Here is a 13232-nt window from a genome sequence, read left to right as displayed (position 1 = left end):
CTCTCTCTCTCTCTCTCTCTCTCTCTCTCTCTCTCTTTATTGAATAATTTTTTTTATTAGACCTCAATCCCTAAACCAGCTATTAAATATGAAGGGGCAGAACCACTGAACAAAATAATATTTACGAAGAAGACGTTAAAAACAAAATAGAAAAACTAAAGTTCAAATCTCCTGGCCCGGATGGAATACATCCAAGAGAAATTAAAGAGTTAAAAGAGGATATAGTTCCTCAACTATATAAACTCTACAGAAAAAGTGCAGAACAAAAGGCACCTAAAAGATAGAAAATTGGTAATGTACCCCAGTTTATAAAAAGGGTCCAAGAGAAGAATCGGGAAATTATAGACCAATCTGTCTAACGTCGGTCCTTGTAAGATTGTTGAGTCCATAATTGCAGGTCAAATTGTGGATCACATTGATAGAAACAACAACCTGTTGTTAAATAGTCAACATGGCCTCGGGTAAAACAGATCCTGCCTATCAAACCTCTTGGAGTTTTTCCATAACATGCATGATATTTACGACTATAGTAGAGCAATAGATATACTCTGCTTAGATTTCCAAAAGGCCTTTAACAAAGTTCCACACAAGAAACTAATAACAAAAGTTAGAGCTTTAGGAAATGTAGGAGAAACATCAGACAGGATCGAAGACTGGCTAACTAATAGAAAATAGAGTCGTAATAAATGGTGAAGAATCAGAATGGGCAGATGTGACAAGCCGAGTTCCTCAAGGTTCTGTCCTTGGCCCGCTCTTGTTTTTTATTTATATTAATGACATTGATGTAGGATTAACTAGCAAGATAGCCAAATTTGCAGCCAACACCAAACTAGGTGTAAATGCAGCAGACCCAGAGACAGTAGAAAGTTTAAGAAATGACCTAAAGAAAATAGGAGAAGGGACAAAAAAGATGGCAAATGCCTTTTAACCTGGATAAGTGTAAAATGTTACAAATAGGAACAAACAACCCTCATGCCAACTTCATGCTGCTCGAGAATGACATAGTGTAGAAGAAGAGGACCTTGGAGGCATTATAACCAAGGACTTAAAATCCACAAAGCAGTGCATAAAAGCCGAAAAGAAGGCACAGAAACTAGTGGGATACATAAAGAGGCAGTTCAGATACAGAAACAAGGAAACTGTGCTGCAGCTCTACACAATTGTTAGATCTCATCTTGAATATGCAGTACAGTTTCGGTCACCAACACTAAGAAATGACATAAATAAATAAGGGTACAAGCAAGAGCCACAACGGTAATTCCATCCATCAGGCAAATAGGTTACCAAAGACAACTAGAGAGCCTGAACGTGTATGGTTTAGAAACACGATGATTGCGAGGACAACTAATAGAAACTTCAAAATACTGAAAGTCATAACAAAAGTAGACAGTAACCAATTTTACGTTAAATGAAAACCGTACAAGAAATAATGGATGGAAACTAGAGCTGAAGAGATACAACACATCTTATTGCCAGAACTTCTTCACATACAAGATATGTGACACATGGAATAAATTGCCACAAGAATTTGTAAACAGTAACAGTGTGGAAGAGTTCAAAAGCAAGCTAGACAAAATCATAAGGACACTGTGAATGAACAGTAAAACCTGCTCTTAGAGATAAGTGAGCACAAAATGTCTCCTCGGACGGACTAACACGTCTTTGAGACCTCCTAATCCTTGTAACTCTCTCTCTCTCTCTCTCTCTCTCTATATATATATATATATATATATATATATATATATATACATATATATATATATATATATATATATATATATATATATATATATATATATATATATATTATATATATATATATATATATATATATATATATATATATATATATATATATATGTTAAGTGACTGCAATGAAAGGTTATTGACAGAGCAAAAAGTGGTGTTGTTGGTTTTTATGAAGTTCCTTGTGAATGTACAAAGAAAAAAGGTTGAAGTTGTCGAGATCAATTCTGTCTAGTGTATTTGGTATTAGAATAATCGAACCCATGAGAAACTATGAGAAACTGAAAAGGTAAAAAGTTTAGTGAAAATGGAAGGATGAGTTGTGTTTGAAGATGGTTCACTTAAGTGGGGAGAATGGAGGACGATATGTTGCTGAAAGGTATGTAGTTTAGGGCGGAAGTGTTTGAGGGAGAAGGGGAAGACCTGGAAAGTGCTGACTCGATGGCACCAAAGAGATTAGGAAAGAAAAGCTTTCTTATTCAGGAACTGTGGGAACGTCATCAAGAGAGATGAATAATGTAGCTTGCAAGTTGCAGGGGGCTTGGACACGCTGCTCATTAATCTTCTGTGTGGGTTTATAAAGCGGCTAATGTCGTTTTCCGAATCGTGTTAATCTGCAGTTTTACAGTGAATGTGGCATTGACCATTGTTTTATCATATCTCAGATGAAGCCACTCCCTGTGAGGAAATTAATGCTTATCTATTAAACACACACACACACACACACACACACACACACACACACACACATATATATATATATATATATATATGTGTGTGTGTGTGTGTGTATATAATATATATAAAATATATATATAATATCTTCTATAATATATATAATATTATTATATATATATCTATATATATATATATATAGATATATATATATTATATATATATATATATATAAAGTGAGAAACACTGAAAGGAATTGCTGGCAAGGAATGTAAATATAAATGATTATTAACGAAACTTGACTACCCGCGGAACCCAATGCGTATGTTTCTGCTGAGATTTGTCTTACATCAGTTGTTCTATGATTTTTTTTCTGAAAGTGAACGCCCTGTACTGTATTTGGTAAGTATAAAGAGGTTTGATGTCTGAACTTCTGTGATTAGTCATCTCGTACGTATTTTTAATCTTTTTCCCTGCAGGCAACAAGAGAGTCCCTAACTTGATATTCGACCCCAGCACATCCAGTAAGCTTTCCATCGTATGGATCTTTTCTTAGTTTTCATTGCAGGCACCCAAACACGCCTGAAGAAAGCATTCAAGCACAGCTTATGTGATGCACAGTGAACTTCACTTACCCTTGAAATCTGTTGCAATTAAGTTTTTCATTGATAACTGCACAATTTATTTTGATTTTGAAAAGTCTCTTTAATTTTGGGGGCCCTTTGCTTCTTGGCTTCGATAAGTCATTTATTTGGCAGTGAATGTTGGTTAAGGAAATGAATTCCATAGTGTGCTTTATATTTTTGTTTACATTTAAGGAAGAAGTTAGTGATATTTTCATAGAGAATGCTTCAGAATGATATGATGGACGATATTTCACGTCAGTATATTTAAGTCACTGGATGCACAGTTACCAGTCATTTTAGTTTTCAAATGCACCGTTAGTTTCCCGGGCACATTGCATTTTGTATTGGGACACTTATGGCGTTGAAGCATTCAGATACCGGTATGCTGAGAAGAAATGACGGTTTTGGAGAACTGGTGGTTGAAAGCCACGATTTTGTTCGTTAGATATAAATGAGGAAGCCTCCTTCAGCACAATCCACCCAAGTTCCCTTCGTATGTATGACGGAAGTCGACCGCGGTTGCGCCTGCAGTGGAACTATTGAATGAGGTCATTCTTCATTCATTTGGAAATGACTCGTTCACTTCCAATTTTATTCATTGCCGTCAGTATAAATGAATAAAACTGAATAGTGTGTGGATTTAATGGATTTTACTTCATCTGCACAGCACAAAAGATTATGACTCACAAATATTATTGCAGTCTTAATATCAGTCAATGTACAAGATTACATACTGAAACCCTTCTCATAATAAGTGTTTAGGATCGGGATTTCAACAACTTAATCCCTAAGGTCCTCTGCTACTGACAGTGACGAATGCTGATGTTCATTCGTCGAAATCCCTTTTGCCGAATCCTTTACTGCCCAGGTCCGGTTGTTGTTCAGCGATAATCTCCATTTCGAGCTCTACGTGTTTGATGATGCCTGACTAATTTCGTTTAAATGTGCCCCAGATGTTTCATTTGTTGAAGTGTCCTCCAGATGCTTTTGATGATGGCCTGTTTCTCTTTACAGGCATGTCCACCCTTCTTTTGCGGTATATAGTGCTGAGTTTGTATCTGACATTGAATCCCGTAGACTCTTTACACTTATATTTTGGCGAATTAATACGATTTGAATCCTTAGTGTGCTGTTAGATGTTTTCTTTTCATTTTATTAAAGTTTTCTTTCATTTTATTTTATAAAGTATTTAATTTCATAAGGCAGTTACTATAATCTCTGTGAGTCTCTCTCTCTTATAGTAATAAAAGAAGCCCATAAAACGCCAAAATATAGAAAATAAGAACTATGTTTCAGAGACTGTACTGAAGAGAGACAGTGCAGGCTCTGAAATATAGTACTTATTTTCTATATTTTTGGGTTTTTATGGCCTCCTTTTATTTGATGGAATTTTGTTATAACAGAACAATTCTCCCAGGCATATATATATATATATATATATATATATATATATATATATAATATATATATATATATATATATACACGTATATATATATCTAATAAAAAGAGCCCATAAAAACACCCAAATAAATTGAGAGAAATACTACATTTCAGAGACTGCTGTCTCCCTCTTCATGTAGATGAATGAGAAAAGTTACTTTTCTCATTCATCTACCTGAAGAAGGAGGCAGCAGTCTCTGAAATATAGTATTTCTCTCTATATATTTTGGTGTTTTTTATGGGCTCCTTTTATTAGATGGAATTCTGTTATAATACAGAATATTTTTTCCAGTCATATATATATTACATATATATATGTATATATATATATATATATATTATATACTATATATATATATATATATATATCTATATATTATAATATATATATATATACACACACACATATACATATACATATATATATATAATATAGATATATTATATATATAGATAAGAGAGGATAGAGAGCGAGAGAGAGAGAGAGAGAGAGAGAGAGAGAGAGAGGAGAGAGAGAGTAGATATAATACTTTATTATCGTTTGTCGGTAACGTTGTTAAAGATGCTGATTTGTGGACGATAGGGTGTAACATTGAGTGTGATAATTTCTAATCCTTTTTTTCAGGTTTTGATCTTGATTGCTGAAGAGATATTATCATTTATCTTATATCACTTAATGATTTCTCCTGTTCATTTTTTCGTATGAAGGCTTATATGTTTAATATTTAATACATAAATTCTCTGACTGTTTTTAGGAGAACTAGGTGAGGCCAGGAAGGATTATAACCTTGTATTGTACGTATGTTACTTATTAGATATAATCTGGTTTATCTTTCCGTGATTTCATTGTTTTAACACTTGGTTATGAGAAGAATAAACTGCACTTTGTTATGAGAAGAGCAAAGCCAGGCATTTAGTTCACTCAGTGTAATTAGTTTTGAAATGTGATGTTGACGCCTCGTAACTGCCTCGGTGTCTTCTTTCAAGTTTGTTCTTTTGTGGAGCAGCCACAAAAGCCTTAGGCGGTGTGATTATACTTGTTTTATTGTCAGTATTTTTTCAACTGAATTTTCATTGTGTTTTGATGTTTATTATTCTTTGATTTCATTTGCTGTTTCTCTTATCATTTCACGGTGAGCCAAAAAAGGGACTTCAGCTTATTGTGTTTTCATTCATCGAGCTAGATGTCTCGTTATATTATATACCATTCGTTAGATATTCAATGTAGTCATGTGAGTTTGGATTCGAAGCTTCTTTCTTTATAGCTATGAAGTGAATTTGAGTAGACTGTAAAAGATTTAGTGAGATGCTGTTATGTTTGTTTGTCTTTACTGGATAATATTGTAATCTTATGGTGTTTTTGATGTTATTATTGGTGTATAGCCGTTGTCTCGTTGTCATTTTTATTATTTACGTTTACATTTCGTGTGCTTGTCAGCCATGATGGGCGTGCTTTCAAACTTACTCTTCAGAGCATGATTACGAGGCCTAGCCTGGGCCACCGTCTGAAATCGTCAGTGGCATGAATATTATCCTCGTGCTTGAATTCAGGTCATGAGTTGCTGCACTGACAGAAGAAGTTGAATGCAAGTCATCGCCTGATTTGCTGACAGCTTAAGTCTTGATTGACCAGTAGAATGAAGCGCTAGTGATCGTTATGATGGAATAAATTGAGGGATTGATGTTTGGTCGTGGTGTCTGAAACTGGATGGATGTGATGAGTTATGTACTGATGAAATGAACCGATTGGAAGTGACTGTTCGGCGCACCGACAGATTATTTTATTTGGAATGAATACTTGGTGTTCTGATAGAGGACTACAGACTGATTGGAAGTGAATGTTTGCTTTATGTAAAGAATCAACCATCTGGTTTGGAGCTACTTGTATACTTACGAAATCATTTGTTAGGTATGGACAGTTTTAGTGACAAAATAAACTATTGGAAATTGTTTGGGTCGTGTATTGACGCAAAGTTGTTGGCTAGTGTTCGGATAGAATAAACCAACGGAGGGTGATTAGCTGGTGTTCATAACGGATTGGAAGTGATTGCATAGTTGAGTGACAAAATGTGATTGGATATGCACTGACGGAAGAAACAGGAGCGAAGGAGAATAATCAGGTTCCTTGATTGAAAAAAACTGATTAGAAGTAGCTGGTTTCATTATTGACAGTATATACTCTACTACTGGGAAGTACGTAGTAGTTGTTTGGTTTAAAAACAGTGAGCTGACTGAAAGTAATGGGGTGATTTATTGATAGCGTAAACTGACAAGGTGATTGGTTTTTAATAAAAGAACAAATTGATGACAGAATGAAATGATCAAGAGTGAGTAATTTGATGACAGGATGAAGTGATCAAGAGTGAGATAATAGACTAGATGTCTCAGCCTAAAGTCTTTAGCTTCAGTCTAAGGATCTTATGTTGTTTGGATTGCTTGCACCTCCTCCCACACGCGTAAGCACAAAAGTACTGTTTCTGTGTGAACATTGAATTCTATAGTTTACCCTTTTGTTAATTTCTGCAAGTGAGGCACACCCTGACTATGAATGTAAGATAATGACGATCATACTCTGTCCAGTCTGATTTTCCTTGTATTAAGTCTTAATATATTTTACTGATTGAAGGATAGCAGGGTGAAGCCTTTAGTTTATATTAATATTATTTTGTCTTTATTTTTTCTTCTTTTTGCAAAGTACAGGTTTTTATGTTTATAAAACAAGTTTAGAGTACATGGGTAGCCTTAATTCTTGAAATACTGCAACTTATTGCATGTCATCGCTTAGTGTTTGATGTTTAGATGCTGTGATCTGTGATGGATGCACTTTTGGCCGGTTGATGTTCCATTGATGGAAACCTGCACATGTTCAAAATGACGACGTCACGTGTTGGTCATGTTCTTCAGAGATGTTCACCTATTCACATGTTCATAACTGACTTAAGAAATCATTCGTAACTCCTTTGATCTGTGAAAAACATGATAACCGGGCTATGATATAGATCTGCTTCTTGATGTCTGGAAGAAGAACTGACCTCTTTCTCTTCCTGGTTGTTTTTCTGAACAGGCAACAACGTCCACCAATTGGGATTGCAACTAGACAACAAAAGCAACCAGTGGTTTGGAGCTACCGTCAGTAGCTCTGGCGTCGACGGAGTCGTCGTGGTGAGTACTTTATCTTTTTATTTGTTTCTCCTCTTAGTCCGATAGAAAGATTAAGAACGGTCTGTATGCGTGTGCAGCTCTCATGTTAAGAGGAAAGTTTACAGAAAAACTATCATGCAAACTAACAAAGTCGAAAGTGGCTAATGAAAGGGGTATCAAGTGCGAAAGTGTCTGTCGTTCTGTTATGCAGTTTCTATATATGTACATATGCACACACACAGACACACATATATATATACATTATATATAGTATATATATATATATATATATATATATATATATATGTGTGTGTGTGTGTGTGTGTGTATGTATAAAATATATACACACACATATATGTAAATATGTGTATATACAGGTGAATGTATTGAATTCAAATGCAGCCTTTTTCCATGGAGCTGTAGTGAATGTGTTCTGACGATCGCTTTCTAATGAGAGTTCCCATTTACCATCCATGATTAGAGGTAATTACTGACCTCTTGTTAAAGGGCCTAATATGAGGACTTCCTCGCAACCGGTATTTGTATCGTTAATTTCATTTCTATTTATTTCTCCGTCAAGTAGGAGCTTGTTTGTCTATCATTACCGGTAAAAAAAAAGCTGTCTGGGGTTTCAAAGTTTATTCAGTGCTGCTTTGTAGTGAAATTCTCCTCATAGATGTATTCATATTTATTGATTTTCGTTTGTATTTTTATGGCTGCTGGTAATGTATTTAAAGTGAGTCCGCCAAATTCTCATTAAATGTATTCGTTTAAAGGTTTCTGTATGTGTCAACGGACGATTAGAAGAATGGAGTATTTGAAAATTGAATATGCTACTCATCACGATCTTTCCGTGGGATCTCTGCAAGTACCGACGATTGCGGAAGAGCTTTGCTGCTGCCATCCGTATTTGATGAACTCGCACTGGTTTTGAATAAGCCTCACAGTGTTAGCCACGGGGCCCCGTGGTAACTCCAGTGGCCACTCCTCAGCATACCTAAAATTTGAAGGCAGTTAATTTCCTAGGCTTGTTTCGATTGTTTTTTTTTTTTTTTTTCTTTTAAGAAAAATGAATCCTAGCGTCAGGAACCTTTCCTATCATCATCAGCGACTCGTGGGACTTTTTTCTGCCTCACGACTCGATGATGAGTGACGTGTGAAATAGAACCCGGAAGTTAACATTTGTTGCATAAAATTGATTTGAATTATTTATTGCGAACCAGTTAACTTCCAAGACGATTTACGTTTATTTTCTTATTCTTCTTCTCCTCTCTTCTTCTTCTTCTTCTTCTTCTTCTTCTTCTTCTTCTTCTTCTTCTTCTTATTATTATGATTATTATTATTTTTTTTTTTTTTTTTTATTATTATTATTATTATTTTTTATTATTATTTTTTTTTTTTTTTTATTTTTTTTTTTTTTTACTCTATCACAGTCCTCCAATTCGACTGGGTGGTATTTATAGTGTGGGGTTCCGGGTGGCATCCTGCTCCTTAGGAGTCCATCACTTTCCTTACTATGTGTGCCGTTTCTAGGGATCACACTCTCTGCATGAGTCCTGGAGCTACTTCAGCCTCTAGTTTTTCTAGATTCCTTTTCAGGATCTTGGGATCGTGCCTAGTGCTCCTATGATTATGGTAACGATTTTGTCACTGGCATATCCCATATCCTTCTTATTTCTATTTTCAGATCTTGATACTTATTCCCATTTTTTTCCCTCTCTTTCCTCTTCAACTCTGGTGTCCCATGGTATTGCGACATCAATGAGTGATACTTTCTTCTTGACTTTGTCAATCAACGTCACGTCTGGTCTGTTTGCACGTATCACCCTATCCGTTCTGATACCATAGTCCCAGAGGATCTTTGCGTTATCGTTTTTCTATCACTCCCTCAGGTTGGTGTTCGTACCACTTATTACTGCAAGGTAAGCTGATGTTTCTTGCACAGGCTCCAGTGGAGGGCTTTTGCCACTGAATCATGCCTCTTTTTGTACTGGTTCTGTGCAAGTGCCGGGCATTCACTTGCTATGTGGTTTATGGTTTCATTTTTCATATTGCACTTCCTACATATGGGAGAGATGTTATTTCCGTCTATCGTTCTTTGAACATATCTGGTTCTTAGGGCCTGATCTTGTGCCGCTGTTATCATTCCTTCAGTTTCCTTCTTTAGCTCTCCCCTCTGTAGCCATTGCCAATTGTCATCGCTGGCTAGTTCTTTAGTCTGTCTCATGTATTGTCCGTGTATAGGTTTGTTGTGCCAGTCCTCTGTTCTGTCTGTCTTTCTCCTGTCTCTGTATATTTCTGGGTCTTCGTCTACTTTTATTAGTCCTTATCCATGCACTCTTTAGCCACTCGTCTTCACTGGTTTTCAGATATTGCCCCCAGTGCTCTGTTCTCAATGTTGACGCAGTCCTCTATACTTAGTAGTCCCCTCTCCCTCCTTCCTTTCGTGTTATGTATAGTCTGTCCGTATTTGCTCTTGGGTGTAGTGCTTTGTGTATTGTCATGTGTTTTTCCTGGTTTTCTGATCTATGCTGCGGAGTTCTGCCTTCGTCCATTCCACTATTCCTGCGCTGTATCTGATTACTGGCACTGCCCATGTGTTTATGGCTTTTATCATATTTCCGGCGTTGAGTTTTGACTTGAGTATCACCTTGAGTCTCTGCATATATTCTTTCCTGATCGTGTCCTTCATCTCTTGGTGTTTTATATCCCCTCCTTCCATTATTCCCAGGTATTTGTATCCTGTCTCATCTATGTGCTTGATGTTGCTCCCATCTGGTAGCTTTATCCCTTCAGTTCTCGTTACTTTGCCTTTTTGTATGTTGACTAAGGCGCATTTTTCTATTCCAAACTCCATCCTGATGTCCCCAGATACAATCCTTACAGTCTGGATTAGGGTATCTATTTCCTTGATGCTCTTACCATACAACTTGATGTCGTCCATGAACATCAGATGGTTGATTCTGTTGCCTCTTTTCTTGAGTTGGTACCCGGCATCCATCTTCTGTAGTACTTTTGTCATGGGAATCATGCTACTACGAAGAGTAGTGGGGACAGTGAGTCGCCCTGGAAGATCCCTCTCCTGATATTAAAAACTCTGCTAGTCTTATTCCAGAGCTTGTAAGTATTGTATTCCAGTTGCGCATTGTATTTTTGAGGAAGCTGGTGGTGTTTTCCTCTGCCCCATATATTTTCAGGCATTCTATTAGCCATGTGTGTGGTATCATGTCGAAGGCTTTCTTATAGTCTATCCATGCCATGCTTAGGTTGGTTTTCCTTCTCCTACTGTTCTTCATTACCATTTTGTCTATCAGGAGCTGGTCTTTTGTGCCCCTACACTTCCTTCTGCAGCCTTTCTGTTGGTGGGGATGGTGTTTGTCCTCCTCATATTATTATTATTATTATTATTATTATTATTATTATTATTATTATTAGTTATTATTATTATTATTATTGGTTGGGAATGTTATCTGGGGTCAGGAGCTTTGTATGTAGTAGGTGTTTGCTTAATTTTCTTCTTCTTCTTCTTCTTCTTCTTCTTCTTCTTCTTCTTCTTCTTCTTCTTCTTTTGACTAAAAGAGATTTCTAATATCAGTCCAGAAGTGAGAACCAAGGTTTAAATTACTGCTGACTTTATTTCTCCTAACCACTGAAACTCGTTTTTGTGCGATTAAGAATTCTGATTTGAAAATACTTTTCAGGAAAGATGAGAAAGAGGAGTTGCTAATGAAGTGGACGAGGTGATCATTTGAAAAGTTATTACGTGAAAAGAGGCATTTTTATCAAGCTTCTTTTAATATGCTTGTGTGTCGTGATGTGCATTTTTATATCGCAGTTGCATGGCGCATGAAAGCTGTGTTTTGTCGCATGTGGTCGCCACCCGCAAGACAAGTGCCCGACTTTTATTGTAATTTTGTTACAAGTGGTGCAACACTTTTGAGTTTTGTTTTTGAACTTCTCTAATGCTGGATGACTCTCATTGCATCAATGCATAGTCAGGAATCAGACTGTTTAAAAGTCAACTCAGACGCTCTTGCGCAGCCCGTGAGCAGAGAATAAGGATGAATGACTTTGGGCAGACGTGGATAGACGTGACGGACTATTGGGGAGGAGTTTCGTTTCTCTTTCATTCATCTTGGAACCTTTAGAATGTCCAGCCCCGTCCCTTACTCCGATATATTCCCTTTCTTCCAATAAAGATAACGTCGGTGTAGGGGGCGCCTGGTTTAAACCCACCCTAACCGATACATTAACACCCACTCAGCCTCCACCCCCAATTCTGCTATCTGCCTTACCTCCCACGATATCGTCAAGGGCGCCCTTCGATAGGTCCCGTCACCCTTCGGAGGAAGGGACATCCTCTTGAATTTATCGTTGGCTCTTTTCATTATGTTGATCGACAGCTCAGATCCATTTTGGGACTTGGCTGGCCAACATTTCGACAGTGAGGACTAGACCTGGTGATGTCACTCACACTTTTTACTTCTTCTTTTTCCCATTTACTGTGACTTTTTTTATTTTTATGAAATTTATTGATTGTCATTCTATTGCTTTCCTACTTCGTGGTGAGCTTAACGGAAAATATTGTTAAAATTCATTTTCTACGCCGCCTTCGCTTACCAGAGAGTTTTTATCGCTCACGCAATACGCTAATCACAAACTAACAAATGGTTGGGAGATTATATCGATATTCACGCAGGTTTCAGCCCACTCAAGCTTTATCCTTTATGGTGAGTGATTCGAGGTTCAATTAGGTTCAAGATCTACTCATTTACGTCATATGAAGACTTCGAAGAACGACAGTTTTTACATTTATTGTCAGTCAGTTTGGTGAAACAGGACTGGGAAAAGCTGACGATACGCGGTGAAGCAGAGGCTGTGAAGTAGGCTTGTGTTTCAAGACTGAGTCAGACCTCATATCTGTTATTTCTTCTGAAATGCTCCGTAGGACGCACCAGAAAGTTCATTCTGGAGTATGATTACTCTCCTCCCTCCCCCCGTCTCTCTCCTGCGTTGACAAATACAGTTCTACAAATATAGGAATTGACATGTGTTCTGACTCTGGTTTATGTTAATGAAAATAATTGTCGGGGCGTTTTCTTTTTGATTCGCTCTGATAATGACGGTCTGTCATTTCAGACCGTGTCAACACACTCATGGAATGAATAGGGATGAATCTTATAAAAGAAATACGAGCCTTATTTATAATTTGGACCAAGTTTGAGGTTTATCCTAGGCTTTGAATCCCCTGCCTACAGTGTTCCAGCAGATACGGCTCTCTGGCGATTTTGTTTTCCTTTGAATGCGGACAGATGGCGCCCTTCAGTTGAGCGCCTCCTTGTCCTTAACCAGAAAGGATGGAGATGTCTCCACGCACGAAAATTTATGAATTATAGCTTCAGGATCTGATAACCATATTTGCGTCCTCATCGAAAACAGTCTTCAGAAAGATTCTGGTTAATATAGCAATGAGTGACTTGGTTTGGCTGCCTCTCTGTGGGCGTCAGTATTGTTACCTTTGTTCCCAGTAGTCATAGGGTACGTTTTTGAAGCCATAAATTTATATGAGGAAGAAGCGTGATACAGTATCATAAAGGCTTTT

At 37.0% G+C, this 13232-nt stretch overlaps 1 protein-coding gene across 4 annotated transcripts in view; it reads left to right on the top strand.

Annotated features, from left to right (window-relative positions):
- LOC135218291 (integrin alpha-PS2-like) overlaps positions 1–13232 on the top strand; it is a 620750-nt gene that overhangs the window by 111110 nt on the left and 496408 nt on the right. For all 4 annotated transcript variants that reach the window (XM_064254504.1, XM_064254506.1, XM_064254503.1 and 1 more), the window contains exon 3: positions 7554–7651. In XM_064254504.1, coding sequence (XP_064110574.1) covers positions 7554–7651 — 98 coding nt within the window. The remainder of the gene's footprint in view (positions 1–7553; positions 7652–13232) is intronic.

This window comes from Macrobrachium nipponense, chromosome 9 (assembly GCF_015104395.2).
Source record: "Macrobrachium nipponense isolate FS-2020 chromosome 9, ASM1510439v2, whole genome shotgun sequence".
Lineage (NCBI taxonomy): Eukaryota > Metazoa > Arthropoda > Malacostraca > Decapoda > Palaemonidae > Macrobrachium > Macrobrachium nipponense.
Note: the sequence above shows the minus strand (reverse complement) of the source record. Positions and strands in the feature narration are given on the sequence as shown.